This window comes from Triturus cristatus, chromosome 10 (genome assembly GCF_964204655.1).
Source record: "Triturus cristatus chromosome 10, aTriCri1.1, whole genome shotgun sequence".
Lineage (NCBI taxonomy): Eukaryota > Metazoa > Chordata > Amphibia > Caudata > Salamandridae > Triturus > Triturus cristatus.
This window is the reverse complement of record NC_140593.1, coordinates 306,514,471-306,530,665: the sequence shown is the minus strand read 5'-3', so window position 1 is coordinate 306,530,665 and position 16,195 is coordinate 306,514,471. Positions and strand designations below refer to the sequence as shown.

At 42.5% G+C, this 16,195-nt stretch overlaps 1 protein-coding gene across 2 annotated transcripts in view; it reads right to left on the bottom strand.

The window, feature by feature from the left end:
* Nucleotides 1-16,195, bottom strand: part of NMT2 (N-myristoyltransferase 2) — a 257,288-nt gene that overhangs the window by 197,081 nt on the left and 44,012 nt on the right. The window contains exon 2 of one of the 2 annotated variants that reach the window (XM_085631260.1): nt 11,283-11,415. In XM_085631260.1, coding sequence (XP_085487386.1) covers nt 11,283-11,415 — 133 coding nt within the window. Of the gene's footprint in view, nt 1-11,282; nt 11,419-16,195 lie in introns of both variants that reach the window. The other variant, XM_085631259.1, reaches the window with a different exon arrangement.

The window sequence follows — 16,195 nt, the reverse complement described above, 5'->3', positions numbered from 1 at the left end:
ACTTGTGACATATATTGTGGTTGATGCACTCAAAAATATGCGTAATGAGCCTGTGCACGGATATAATATAATTCAAAATTGGGCACGCCAAAACCTCCCTGCAAGTATGGGCTAATGAGAACACTCCACTGTAGTCTCGGGTGCTTGCCCTCCCCATACCAAGCGTATCAATTCGGATTTCAGTGTTTTAAAAAACTAATTCCCCGGATATAACGGTATGTTTAAAAAAAAAAAAAAGGTAAAGTAATTGGGGCAATATCACCATTTTAATTAGGGAGGCTCGCCCCGCCATTGAAAGAGGGAGTGTAATCCAGCGGGAGACGCAATCCGTTATGCGCGTCAGGGCCGTTCCGTAACTGAGGCGCATTAGCTCATCCCTATCCCTCGTAACACGAACGCCCAAATATCGCAATTTGTCCTCACACCACTTCAGGGGGTAATCCAGTGGGAAGCGGACCGCTGCAGTCGTCAAAGGGAAAATACAGGATTTACCCCAATTGATTTGGATCCCGGAGAGTTTCCCAAAAATAATGAACTCCCTGAGAATTGGGTTTAAATTATTTTGCGGGTCGCGAATGTATAGAGTAATATCATCCGAATACAAGGATATTAATATTTGCCTCATGTTGCACCGCAGCGCTTTATCTTTATGATGCTGCCGCAGTTTTGCTGCCAAGGGTTCAACCCTAAGCGCGGAAAGTAATGGGGATAGAGGGCATCCCTGCTGGCTGCCCCTTGTGACCAGGAACGCCCGGGATGTGCGACCATTTATGAGCACCTTAGCAACTGGCGAACAGTACAGTAGTTTGATCCAGGAGAGAAAGAGGGGGGGGGGGAGCCCATGCGCAACATCACCCCAAAGATATAGTCTCATTCAATTGAATCAAAAGCCTTTGTTGCATCTAGAAATACAGCCGCCAAAGGCAATTCAGAAGAGACATTTAGCACAGTGAAGAGGGTTCTTAAATTCTGGGAAGTAGCTCGGCCGGGCACAAAACCAGACTGATCAGGAAGAATTAAGTTCGAGCAGCAGGCTGAGTCGGATGGCTAGGAGTTTGGCCAGTATTTTAACATCACAATTAAGAAGTAACAACGGCCTGTAAGAATCGCACTGATGAGGAGCTTTCCCCGTCTTGAATAGAGAAACGATTAGGGACTCTCTCATAGAGGGAGGTGTCCAGTTTCTAAGGCATCTTCATAGACTTCACGAAGTATGGGGGCCATCTGATCTATACAAGTATTATAGACTTCTACAGGTATGCCGTCTGTGCCAGTAGCCTTCCCCGACTGCAAGTGCATAATTGCGTCCCTTACCTCATCAAGTTCAAAAGGGGCACATAAAAACTCTTGCTGTCTATTGGTCAGCCATCCCATTGTCACATCCTCCAAATAGCTGTACAGATCTAACTCATCTACCTTATGTGTGGGGTACAATTGGGCATAATGCGTGGTAAAGGCATTGAGTATGCTGGTAGTGTCTCTATATACCGCCTCCCCCGGACCCTCAAGTTCCAACACATAGTTGGAATAACGTGGTTTCCTAATTGTGTCTGCCAGCGCCTTGCCTGGCCTTTCCCCCTCCCCGTAACGTTGAGCCATCCAATATCTACCCCAAAAGCGCGCCTCTCTCCGTGCCGACTCCATATACTCTGTGAACGCCTCTCTAAATTTTAGTTGGGTGGGACCGTCCGGGTGTGAGGCCAATTTCGTCTCAAGTGCCTTGAGTTCTTTATCCAGCTTGCGCAGTGTGCTCATGATGTCCTTGAGTACTCCTGACCCCTTAGATATGCAATAACCCCTAAGTGCAACCTTGAATGCCTCCCAAATGGTCTCAACATTCTCTACTGAGTCTTTGATCCACACAAAAAAGTTGTGCACCTCCTCCCCTAGCTCCTCCTGAAAAACCGGGTCCAATAGAATAGGAGCGTGCAGTCTCCAACTGTTGCGTGGGAGCCATAATCTGCCGACGATAGTGCAAGTTTAACAGGGGCGTGGTCCGAGAAAGTACGGGCCAAATGCTGTGCTTGGGATATGGCTGGGCCCAATCCACGGGTCACAAACGAATAATCCAGTCTCGCCCACGACGCCACTTGCACCGTGAAGTGTGTGCCCTCTAGCTTGTGGGGGTGAGCATGCCTCCTGGCATCAATTAGGTGATAAGTAATGAGTGTGCTTTGTAGGACAGTGCGAGCTTTAGTGTAATGATGAGGGGCAGGGTGAGACCTATCAACCTCTGGGTTGCATGTAACATTGAAGTCCCCTCCCCAAATTATATGGTTAGAGCCTATATCAAAGATCCAAGCCCATAATGCGGAATAAAAGTCGGGGGTGTCCACATTTGGCCCATAGCAGCAAGCCAGAGGGACGGAATCAGGACCCAGTCTACCCCAAGCCAGGCAATACCTCCCCTGTGCGTCCCAGGTAGCCACAGCCATCTGGAAGGGTGTGCGCTTCTTTATAAGTATGGCTGTGCCCCTCGCATATGATGAATAAGAGGAAAAGATTTGGTGTTCTGCCCATTTACTCGCAAAAGTGTTAAGACTCTGGGGATTAAAATGAGTCTCTTGCAGCATGGCTATGTGCACCTGGTGCCGGTCCAAGTAGGCTAATATGGGTCGCTTTTTACGTGAATCTCCCAACCCTCTGACGTTCCATGTAACAATATTCAGTTTCTCCGGCTCTATGTCAACCAGGGGCATATATGCTCGTAAATAAAAAAGGAAGCCCATGCCCAAAAGGTGTAGCTCAATTTTTAGGTGGGCATATACTGCATTTCTGTACCTTGTGCCAAACGTTCAACAATTAAATCGTCTGTCATCCTTATTAAGCTTTGAGCAAAACCATCCTGTTTTAGGAAGAACAGGTATAAACGAGAACATTCCTCCCTTGATCCCTCCCCCTCCCACTGAAGCAGCCCCAACTTGCCAGAAGTAATCACCCCCCGCCTCCCGTGGTTTTAATGCACTTTTGGTATTATCTTTGCACTCTGCCCCCATACACCTCTAACATTGGAGTGAAAAACACCTCACGCTCCTCTCCAGAAGGATAGTTGTGGCCCACACAGTGCACCTTGCGGGCACTGTGTGTAAGAGGGAACCCAATGATGAAGCATGTCACCCAAGTGGTGAGTGAGGGTTCTAGTCTTTAAATAGCTAATGCTTATTTTGGTTTTTGCACTTTGTGATTCACATAGTAGTATAGTTTTCATTAGGATACTTGTTGTGAGTAGTATACTTTGGAGTGGTATTCCTATTGTTTATTACTCCATTAGAGGACCTTTTTGTGAGATAATAACTCATGTTATCATCCCAGGAAGGATGAAGGGTTGTTTGATGCTGAGAATCTGACATGTAATGTACAGTTTGCACAGGTACATTCTGGCAGAGGATAGATTAACTACCTGAGCTAACCCAACAGCTTCAGTTAGGTGAAGAAGCTGCCTGAAAAGTGGGAATTGTGTTGTGAATGCAGAGACGGGAACTGGCCCCAGCGAGGTATGAGGACACAGAGTGCCTGTATTGAATCATTTATTCATTCTGCTTGTGAAACTGCTATTCCCCCAAGCTGTTGACTTCTGGACAAGCACTTTTTATGTTGAGCCAACCAAACAGCACAAGGTGTCTGGTTGCAAAAAATCTATTGTATGTTTACAGTGGGATTTGAAACCGCCCTTTGATTATCGATTGCTGGCTTTAAGGTAAATCATTGCTTGCGTCTTATTCAATGGGTTGATGTCTTTTCCCTCCCCAGGAGCTTAGCATCCTTACAGTCCTTTTAATTGGCTGAGTTGTATCTTTCCACTGCTCACATTTAAGGAACATTTTTTTCTTTTCCATTCAGCACTCCACAAGAGTGCATTTGTTTGCTACCTTCCTCTTCCTCGGGTGCTGCTTCACCCATCACATAACCCCTGTGCTGCGTTTCTCCCCACACCTCTCAACTGGCCTGTAAAAAGCGCAGCAAGAGGGATATTTTTGATGGTGTGGCTGAAGAGCATACTTAAAGGGTTGTTTTATCTCCCGCATTCCATATATTGTGTGAAAATTACAAGCTTTGACATACAAAGGTTTTCATGGTGTTGGGGCGAGGGCCATCTGCTACACTCAATCAGCTGGTGTCCTCAAGGCCAATAAATCTGCTCACTGGGCTGTGCAGAGGGGCCAATGACTGAATCCAGTAGAAATATTACAAAGGACAGGGACAGCAGCCAATTACAAAGATGGGAGGAAAGAGGGCTCAGCTTCATGTCTATATTCTGACTACAGCATGTCTCGAAGAGACAGTGCAAGTGCTGCATAGGTGAGACCTAAAAAATGATAAATTTCTGGAAATTGGGTCTGTTTTGAACTTGTAAAGAGATGTTCCTTAAGTGTTTGGTGCAAGGTATGGAAGACTGCATGAATTCAGCTTGCTACAGGCAATGTCCCTGAAAATCAGAATGAACCCTTCAAGCACTTCAAAAAATAAGTCAAACTGCTTTTAATGAACAAAACTTTACCCTGATCCCAAAGCTTGATTTAGCTGGGTACTAATCAGACAGTTCACCAGCCAGGATCTGCACTGGACGCTTTATGCAGAGAGCTAACGCACTCTTGGGTACCTTCTTGATCTATAACTAGTATTGACAACATTTATGTTTCCTGTTAGCTACTCAGACATATATGTTTCTAGTTTATCCTGCTTTCTAGTTGCTGTAACATTTGTAAAGCACTCTGATACACTTCCAGGGTCTAGTTCGCGCCATTTAAAACTTTACAAATAAAATAAATGATTGTTTTAATAGCTGGGAAATCAACAGTAAAAACTGGACCAGCAAGCCATAAAACAGGCCCACAAACAGTGACAAAACAGTCAAGGCACTGACTAGTCACACTAGCCCGTCAGACACAGGTTAATTGTCCAATAGGCCAGCCCCACCCTGGGCAGAGGTAGTCCTATTTTGTTGCTCGAAAAATCCACTGGTCAGCTTTCCACAGAATTCAATCAACCTCAGAATAGTGCCAGTGGAATACCTCAGAATACATTAATTTGTCTATTTATTTTATTGGCATTGTCCTTTTTAAAACTAAAGCCTTGTGGTTTGCATATTATGGATAATTAGGTTTGTGAGGGCTAATGCTTTTGTATTTTTCTTCGTCCAAATAGCTTACCAGATCAAAGCTCTGGATAAAACATAGAAAGTTCTGCCAAAAAAGTACAAACCTGCAACTTTGTCTGGAACAACGGCATATTAATCCTCAGAAGCGTGGAGAATTAATAAAGTCTTCTTTAGCCTCAGGATATGAATTCTCCCTGTTTGAGGCAGAGGTGACAACAGAATTGTAGATTTCACCAATTTGTTAACCTTCTATGGACCATGGCAATGCAAATTAGAGAAGATAAATCCACTACAACTGGCAAAAAATACATACACTCTATTTTACGATGAAAATCGTATTTGTTTTTAGAAAGCCATGTAGTTCTGCTCAGGAAAAGAGGCAATCACTTACCCTAATGCTAGAAATATCCCTGGTCAAAGGATATCGATCACCTAAATCATAGGAAAAATGTGGAAAATAAAATAAGCCCACACAACCTCATAAATACCTTCATCATACCCTACTTCCCAACACACCCATAGCGCGACTCTCAGGTTACTCGTGGCTGTCCGTCGGCTTGCAGGATAGGCAGTTATATTCCAGAGCTTGTTCATCTCCTGCCTGGGCTCTTTGTCCCCCTGCCTCTGCCAACCAAGGGTTCCAAAAAGCAAATGTTCTTGCACAGCAGGGAGTTGAGAATGTGACTGGCAGCCAGAGGTATGTGCAGTCAAAAGCTCTGTTACTCACACGTTTCTTCTTTGTGAAAATACACACTGAAAAAACTGATTGCATAAACACTTAAGCAAAAGTAATAATGTCCAACATTTAAATATTATAGTGACATTTCCCCAAGTACTATTTGACCAAATTTAAATCCCTAAATCCAGACAATCTCTGTTCCAAACAGTCATGGTCTTGGTTTAATTTGGTACACCAGTCCTACCATATGTGAGGCGGACTCCATACTGAGTGTAGCTGCACGTTGAGATGATTTTTGTAGGGAGATATCTACGCAAGATGCACATTTTGATACTCTATTTTTCTTTAAACTGATGTTTTTATGATATATATTTTCACATCCCAACCTTTACACACCCACTAGCCCCAACAACTCGGAGGAAAGGGAGGACAAAGATTGAAGGCATTATTGAGGAAACTGAGTCATTTAAGGAGCTACTAACTACATCCAGACTCACCCTGGTCACAGACTCATGGAAAGAGTGAAAGGCATTACATATGAAGCACTCACCCCTGTGGTGCTTGCAGAGATCATGCCTGGCGATCCATGCGGCCGACCATGCAGATTACTTTCAAGGTCCTGGACAGTGATGGAAGCCAAAGGCTCTCATCATATGCATGTGAAAACACCCGAATTAAGGAGATCAGCAAACTTGAAACACTCTAGACATCATCCAGCAGGCAATCAAGGTCTTTAAGACAAATTACATAGCACAAGGGCAGTCGTATGGGATTAAGATCTGATAAAAATATAGTTTTTTTTCTTTCTTGCTTAATAGGTTATGGCATCTTTCCATAGCCAGAGAATGCAGGAAAAGAGAAATGGATCAACTCTGTACATATCTACCGAAAACCTAGGAAAGATGTGCAAGAACAAAGAACCCTTTTAAAATATTGTGTAACGTTCATAATAAAACAAAGCCTTCAACTCGCAGGTCCTTCAAACGTAGGTCGCATAAGAAAGAAATACTGCCTTTTAAGTAAGAATCATAAGGTCGCTAGGAGTTGAAGGATCTGTAAACTTGCAAATTAGTGGTAATATTTTACCAGACCACAGAAAGAATTTTCTGAAGGGAGTGAACAGATTCCTTAGGAGAGAATGCCCAATGAAACCAGACAGATAAAGGTGAGATGTGCAGCCCCATGTAGCTAAATTTGGACACCACCATCAGCCTGGTGCAGACCTGTGGGACGAAATTGAACTCATGGGGAACACTGTACTAAATGTGAACTACCTTAGCAAAAATAAGTGGGCAACCTTGAGGTTAATCACACAAGTCCACACTTGACACCCCTGTGGAGATCTGCCTATGGTCGCCATAACACTTACTAGAGAGGAAGAAGTTGAAATCCACGATTGCACAGATACTGATTCTCAAGCCAACTGGAAACAAACCAAACAGAACTTCAGGTTAGTGTCTTCCAGATTCTGCACTTCCCTAAGAGTGGGATAGGGGTGAAGGAAGAAAAGGGCGAGGCAGATAGGAGAAATTAAGCCTGAACTTGGGACCCCTCACACACAAACAGTCCAACAGACCTGCTTTGGGGCATTTGGTTTAAAATGAAGAGGTGACCAGCTCACTAGGGGTCCAAAGCTGGAGAGAGCTTGTGGCCCCTTCAGCTGGGTTGGTAGAGAATACAGAGATGTAGCTGTTATGATCAGACACCTACACTTGGTGAGTTGTTCATCAGTCGACATCAACGTATTTCCTTCTCCTCAAGTCTTATAGGTATGTCAAACTGACCTGTTCCTGGTATTAAACTTTCACTATGATGATCGTGTCTCTAACCACAGTATCCACATGATCACAGCACAGCTCGCAAGCGCACCCATTGGCCTTCATTTCCCTTTGCTTGGAATTCAGTCCGCTTCTCTCCCGAGTGGTCAGAGATCCACAGATCTCCATCATTTGTTGCTGGGCCATTCCTTGATGGCAGAGAAAGGGAATCTTGGTGGACCTTTGTGCTGATGGAGAATAAGAATTTGATATTTTCCAGAGCTGTGGAGCCACTGGATGCAGACAACTTCCCCAAATTAAATACTGCAAACCCTGCAAAGACCTGTGAAGGAAACACGCAATGGTAAAACACAACCATTCTGAGACACGGTGTAGTTCCTTTTCATCACTGATAAACCGTGTTTCTGCCAGTACTCACAGTAGCAATACGATCCCCAGAAGTGCTTGTCATAAAAGGAACAAAAAACTCAGTCTCTTGGAAAGAATGGATCCCAAACTCATGCTAATCCACACCATGTGATCCACATTACGATAGGTAGGATCACCTATCAAATAATAATGCTATTTATTTAAAAAGTACTTTATGGAACTGAAACACAAACGGAACAAAAAAAGAAATGAGCTAGGGAACAAATATCACAAAGCAGTTGACAGACCTGTGCAAAGAATTGACAGATGAGCAGAAGGAATGTTTTTAACAACTTCCTGAAACGGATCAGCAGGTTTTCCATGCCCCAGGTCGCAAGAACAGAGACTAATATCTTCTAGGTCATTCTGGGAAATGGACGATTGAAGAGCGTACAGTACTACCTGGGGTCTTGTGCCTATAGGTACCAGCTATATTAGACTCCCCCTATGGGAAGATATTGTGTGTGAGGAAAAAACCCATTTAAAATGTACTCAATAGGAAGCCAATACAATTCTCAGTGTACGAAAAATTAGAGACTTCATTTCACGATTGCTCAGCTCACCATCTAGATCAGCGTCCAGCTTTTACAAGAGGTGGAACAGAGTTGGATGAGGAATCAAAGGGCAATAGTGCTACTTCTCTCATAATTATAACAGTTTAATCCTACTTTACGTATTGGTGGTGTGCCGAAACGAACCATGCGTATTATCTGTATTACTGCACAAATACCGTAACTGAAACAAGTTTTAAAATAAAACTCATTAAAATATTCCTATTTACTAAAACGTGGGAGATAGTTAAACAAGTGTGCTTTGTTTACTCTCATGGTTTTTGGCACCACTTCTATTCGTTTTATCAGCTTATCTCGCTTTTTATCACTGAGAGACAGCTAGGAGCTTATGCTCAGTGCAGATGCTGCAGCTTGTAATGCATTTTAACAGGTTGTAATAAATTATTAGAACCTTATTAGTGAAACACTTTCTATGAGGAAAATACTCATGCATCCATAGGGCTAATGCAGCACTACTTCTTTTTCTATTAACACAGTCATGAAGAGCAGATGACCGCTTGCCCGCTTTCCCTTCCAGTATAACAGAGGTACTGATTCCTGAAAAAATTAACTTGCTTTAGGAAAACTACTTTTGTGGCTGGAAAGGGAAGAATTACTGTCATATGTGGACGGGGGCAATTCTGAAAAACAATATTAATAAATAGTCAAAGAACATGCCCTTTAGCGCACCACAAGCATTAAATATTGCCACTCTGCCAGAGTCAAGGAGAATAATATTTCACTTTGCCCAAGGATGCAAAATTCTTGCCTTCGCCCACCACGGACATGCTCAACACAAGATCTTCAAATCTCAAGAATACTCTTATTGTCAGGTTGAATGCTTCTTCCAACTTTTAAATTTCTATTTTACAATAATCATTGTGAGAGAAATTAAATAAAAAGCTGTGTCTTATCTACCCATTCTTACAGAAAAAAATATAAAGCCACAAAAATCAATTCTCTTCCATTGGTGCTTTCTGCACCCTTAAGCAGCTGCATTTGCAGCTCATATGGGACATCCTGAGACCACATTCTCGTAGCTCATTGACACTAAGTGAGAGGAGGCAGAGAGGATCAAACTTCATGCACCTTGAGAGGTATAGCAACTTCAGAATTCTAGACCTGATTCACATACTTCGACTAAGTTGGGAATAATTGTGCAACTTTTAAGGGATTCACAAAGAATCAAAAGAGTACTATCAAAAAAACTAGGCCGCCTTAGATTTTCTGCAATACACCGATGCATAAGATAAGATGGTGCCCTTGTGAGTAAGTAAGCATTCTCACAAGAGTAAAACTACGTCCCTACATGTTGCACATGCAGTAGCGGCTCCTGGAGGGAGTGCTGCAGGGCGGTGATGAGGGGCAGGGGAGGGGCAGGGTGGGGGGGGGGGGGGTAGTAAACTCCGGAATACGGCCTAATATAGGTAAGTAAACAAATAAATAACTAATTTCATTGCGCGCACTGCATCGCCAAATGCGATGCAGCGCACGCAACGAAATTTGTTTGATTTATTTATTTGTTTCCTTACCGCCGTTCGGCAGTATTCTGGAGTGTACTACCACCCCACCCTGCCCCTTCCCCTTCCGGCAGCACTCCCTCCAGGAGCCTTTACTGGGCACATGTAGTCTTCACGGGTTGCCCCACTGAGTACCACCAGGAATCCTCACTGCCAACACTACACATATGCAGACTGCAATGCCAAAATACTGGCAGATTTCTTACTTCTTAAGTGCACCTTATGAACAAAACCAAACAAAAAAAATTACGTTTTTATGTTCAAAAATGGCCCTATTATATGCACTTCATTTTGAAGTGGCTAAAAAAAGATTCTCGATTAGGTTGACTGCAATGGATAAGCGTTTGTGTAATTTTCGTATTAGAGGTTACCTCTCCAAGTTCAATAGGTGGCCAGTAATAAGAAACATGAGTACAGTGGAATATTATCATATAGCAGTTACTATCATATTATAAAAGCTTTGAAGCACAAAAGACAAAATGTATTAATTACTAGTTTTTTTCCCAAGCTGAGTTAGGCCAATAATCCACAATTTACATGTACCTCTGAAGCACATTCGTTACCTGAGAAAATCTGTAGAAACCTTTAGTTGACAAAGCATCCCCAACTGCTTTAAATGAGAGCATGTTCCTCAGTAAGAGAAAAATAGAGAGAGTCAATCAATCTTTGGAAGATAGCTTTCTATCTATATGCACGAAAGCGACTTCTTCCACCTCTTAGACATTGATGCCCATGGCAGGAGTACACCTGTCTCAAATATCTAAATTGTGGAAATAATACAGAATAGCACTAGTTTGTGATCCACGAAAGTGGACAAGCCGAAACGAGTCATTGGGCACTTAAATAAAATGCTTGGACCACAACAGAGGGTGGGGGCTGAGGGGGGGGGGGGGGGGGGTTGGAGGTCTGTGTGTGTAACCAGAACCAGTAAAATGCACTGCAAATGAAAAGCAACTTCAAAAGAAACAAATTGTTCTCTGTGACATGTATGTGAAACGTGTAGGGATTTGCAAGTCTTCCAAGATACTCCCATGCCCCTAGCAACATATGCACCCTACCTAGATTTCAGATGGCTCACACCCAAGCACATGGTTTTGTGATATACATAATTTCACCAGCTTCCTGTTGCATGCAACACTATTCATATAGAGAATATACTGGAATAAACGTGGGATAATCAAGACTACAGCATCACCAATGATTCTTCCACCTCAAATCCTAAATGATGCAATTAAAGGCAACACTTACTTTGGAAGCCTGGTCCAGTTTAATATCCTGAGAGTCGGATGCAGAATCGGACTTTGTGCCCCCAGAAGTTGGCTTTTCTTTTTTCCGCTTCTGTTTCTTTTTTTTCTTTTTGGCTCCCAAATCACCTGCAGGACTTCTGGGAAGAAAAACGAAAACAATTCAATAAAGTACCACTCAACAAAAATAAAATAAATATTTATTTTGGAGCACCATGAATAACATGCCTCAACTTAAAAACATAAAGCAATGTGGTGCTACTTGAAAAAGAATCATACGCAATATTGTGGCTGAATGAAGTCTAACAAAACACCAGGGTATACAGTGATTACTGTAAACTATACACATTTTCAAGTACGGTTTTAGTGTCTTAAATGAACCATAAAAGTATAATTTTAACTTTCTCTATTAAGCAGTAGTCCATGCCTTTATATCAGCAGGGGTAGAACTGCACTCATAATTCAATATTCTGCACCAAACACTTATCATCCCCATGGTAATTCATAACAGCCCTGTCCCTCCCCCCATGAAGAACTATTTATGTGTGTCGCTACCCCAAAAGTAGATCGGACTAGTTATGTCGCACAAATGAACTCTTCTAGGAAGCCAAACTATAAGAATGTTGTTGGGTTCAGAACAGCCAGCACTTTTTCTCTCCATGAGGGCTTCAATCATGAGGCATATATTTATAGTTGATTAGTTACAGTCACTATCCAATTTGACAGCTATTTTGAGGAAAATGACGGCTCAGTTAACGATGTGGCCACTGAATGGGATGCATTCAAGAGGGTAATTAGAGGCATCTAGCAAATCCTAGAAAAGGAAGCTAAGATTAGGGACCTGGAAAATAACGTGGTTTCATAATCAAATAAGCACAGGGTGGAAGCCATGAAAGAGTGTGCCGTGCTAGTGGACAGACTAAGTGGGGTTCATTATAAGTAATATGTGGCCAAGCAGCACTCTGCGGGAGACAAGGCGGGTCATTTAATGACTTGGCTACTAGCCAATGAAGCAGTTGGAAACCAATATGTACCGTGCGATCTGATGTAGGAACGCTAGTACACACAAAAGGAAATAGATGAAACATTTGTGTCAAATTACCAGTCATTATATTCTGCACCAGCAGACCCAAGCGAGCAGGGGGGGAGTGATATCTTACTTACAGAACATCACATTGCCTTCAGTGAATGCCAAACTAGAAGCAATGAAAGAATCAATAGCCATACAGGAAATTAAGGCAGCCATCGATTTATTAGCCAAAAGACAACACAGGTCCGGGACGGATGGTTTGCCAGTGAAGCTTTATGCAGCGTATATGAACTAATTAGCTGCTAATTAGCAGTGGCTAATGATTAGAGTGGGGATGCTACGGGAGATTACAAGAGATTGCAAGAGTAGCAACATAGTGGTGTTGTCCAAGCATGATCAGGAACCACTTAACAAGAGAACATACAGACCTGTTTAACCCTGAAAAGATTTTTGGAAAGATTCCTGGACAACAGACTGATTTTTGACTAGGTTCATCAAGAACACAATGACTTGATCCTGGGGAGAAACACACAAAGCTGAGGGGACATATATTGTAGACAGATCAGAGAGACTACCAACGATGCCCATGGTGTCTTCAAATATTGAAACGGTATTGGATACCTTATTATGGTAGTGTCTATTGTGGTCTAAAGCTTGCTGGGAATTGGTTTATCTGTCTATCCATTACTGACACTAAACCTTTTAAAAAACAAACCCTAGGGAGATTCAACAATGAGGTATTATATATAGATTCAAACAGGCAAAGCATTGAATGTGCGATTCTTAACTACCTCAGTGTAAATAAAATTGGAGACACCTCGGACCTCACGAGATGAGAAGCACTAAAAAGCATGGGGTGAGATCATTAAAATAAGGTCCGCCATGAACAGGGAAACCAACAGTAATCTTCAAAAACTAGAAAAGGAGATATTTATACAGGAAGGGAAACACATAACCTCCAGAGAAAACTCTGTCCTGAATGAATTGGTGAAAAAAAAATAGGAGTTTAATAAAAATGATATGTAATAGAGCAGGGATTTGGATTGATAGACAAAAGAGCATTAGGCTCTGCGAATCCAACAATGCCGGGAAGAGCTCAGCTTCCTACTTAAAATTCAAATTACAGACAAATACGAATAAGAATTTACTGGACCCGAAGGGCGACGCTCACTTTGATCCTGACAAAATAGCATACATATTTAAGAGTTTTTACAGTACATTGTATAGCAAAAACCATGACCTATGCAACACCAAAGCCCAAAACTACTTAAGCAAATGTGACCTACCTGCCCTCTCAGAACAAGACAAGGATGAAATCAATGGCCCAATATCCGTTAACGAAATTGGGTACACGAATAAATCCCCTAGAGCAGGGAAAGCACCTGGACCTGACGGGTTCAATGCAAAATTCTACAAGACATTCGCAACTGTTCTGATTCCCCCTCTTCTAAACATGTTCAACCAATTTAGTGAATCCGGCCAGATAAATGGGTCACCTGCAGAGGCTATCATGGCAGTGATACCCAAGGATGGGAAGGATCCATCACTACCTAAAAATTACAGGCCTATATCCCTGATTAACAGATTGCAAAATGTATGCCATGATCCTTGCTAAGCGTCTCCAAAAATATATATCCAAACTTATCCACCCTTCACAAGTGGGGGTTTTAAAGAACAGACTTTCTAGTGATAAGACGAATTTTATGTCATGCCCTGGAGAAAGCCAAACTAACAGACTCCCCCACAGTACCAATCAAGTTGGATGCCGAAAAGGCTCGACACAAAATAGATTGGTCCTACCTTAAAGCGGCACTCGAAAAATTCAATTTGGGCAACAATTTTATTCGAATGGTAATGGAACTGTATTTTAACCCGTCCGCCAAAGTAAAAGCAGGTGGGAGCCTCTCCTCATCCTTTAAGCTAGAGCAGGGAACCAGACAAGGATTCCCACTCTCACCATCCTTGTTCCTGTTAGCGATAGAACCGTTCCTTTATCAGCTGCGGAACAACAAAGATCACAGGAATACGCTTCAACAACACGGTTAAAATAACGGCTTACGCAGACGACATATTAGTCATCTCCGAAAATGAGGAATCTGCTATAACTGCACTATTGTCTTCAATAGAAGACTTCTCCGCGGTATCTGGATATATGCTCAATAAAGAGAAGACTGAGGTAAAACTGCTCAACAATCTTGGCGACAAAAAGATAATTGGTAGCTCGGGCCTTACATGGCAACCAAATAGTATCAAATACCTAGGCTTAGACTTCACCAGAGACCTAATGACCACCCTGCAGGCCAATGAGAATGCCCTCCTAAAATTATTTCCACGTTACTGGACGGTTGGTCACCAAACTTTATCCTGGTGGGGTAGAGCAGAGACATTAAAAATTATGATCACCCCATTAGTCAACTATATGGCAAGTATGTTGCCTATGACACTCTCCAATGAGTTATTGACCAAGATGTATAAGATTTTCAACACGTTCCTCTGGCAAGGCAAGAGTCCCAGAATTTCCCTGAAGAAACTTCACCTATCCAAAGAAAAAGGGGGTCTGGGCCTTCCAAACTTTAGAAACTATCACACTGCGTATCTTTGCAAGCAAGGATCCAACTGGCTAGTAAACGACCCCGACTCCATCCCAGTTTGGATGGACATAGACAGGTCAATCATCAATTAAATACCCCTACCTGCTCTACTAACCATGGATATCTCTTCCATCCCTCATTCTAAATATATCATTCAAAATACATGAAGAGCCCTACTACGCCTGGATCACATTTCAATGGTTAAAATCAACAAATCAAACTTAGCTTCTCTATGGCGCAACCCTTACCTGAAGGTGGATAGAGATGTTATTCTGGGAAAACTGGTCAAAAATAAAGAAATGGCATAAAACTAGTCAAAGACCTCTTTACAGGTAAACTCCCTTCTCCCAACTACATTCACGGATTGACTTGGACCCTTTAGACGGTTATACATTTCTGAAACTAAAGGCACAGCTCACGTTACACTCAATACTACCCACCGACCCGTCGATCCTCCAGCTACTAAAGTCAGGGCACACTAACTAAAATCTACAAATTACTGATCCCAAAACCATGCAAATCAAACTTGAGTAACAAGGTAAAATGGGAATCTGAATCTAACACTAGAAACATTCCCTTTGACTGGGATAAGATACATAAAACTCCCTTTTCAAATAAAATCTCTCCAGTACTTTCCCAAACGAAGCTCATGCTAATAAACAGGACATATTGGACCCCTGAAACGTTCTTGAAGCTTAACCTCAGCAAACGCCCTACATGCTGGAATTGCAATGCACATGTTGGCGGCCTAGCTCAGATGCTCTTCCACTGCCCCATCCTATGAACATACTGGGATAAAATATACAAGTGTATAAACAAGACATTCAATATCGACCCCCCCCCCCCAGGTAATTCTCTTACATCCTTCTGGGATTTCTAGATTCAACGCTACCGGATGAGAATGACCGCTATCTGTTGGACCTAATGCTTACACTTGCCTGAAAAATAGTACTTAATAACTGGAAGAACTCCAAAGAAGTCGCCTTCAGAAAGTGGCAAGAATGGTTGTTCTTTCTCAGGGGGGCTGATAATCTCTCTACACTCTTCGCCCTAGCGTCCCCCACATAGGAAGCTATGGAGGTCCCTTGATGCCTTTTCCTATAAACATGAGCCTCCTTGAATCACTTAACTTCCAATAAACTAATACATACTTTTTACTGAACCTCTTGATGACTACACAACCACCTGAAATAGGACACCCTCCCTATGGGTCTAATAATAAGATAGGAGCCAGTAGAACAGCTTGGTATTCTCCAAAGCTTCGTGAGATCATGCACGCTTGTAAACAACTAGCGA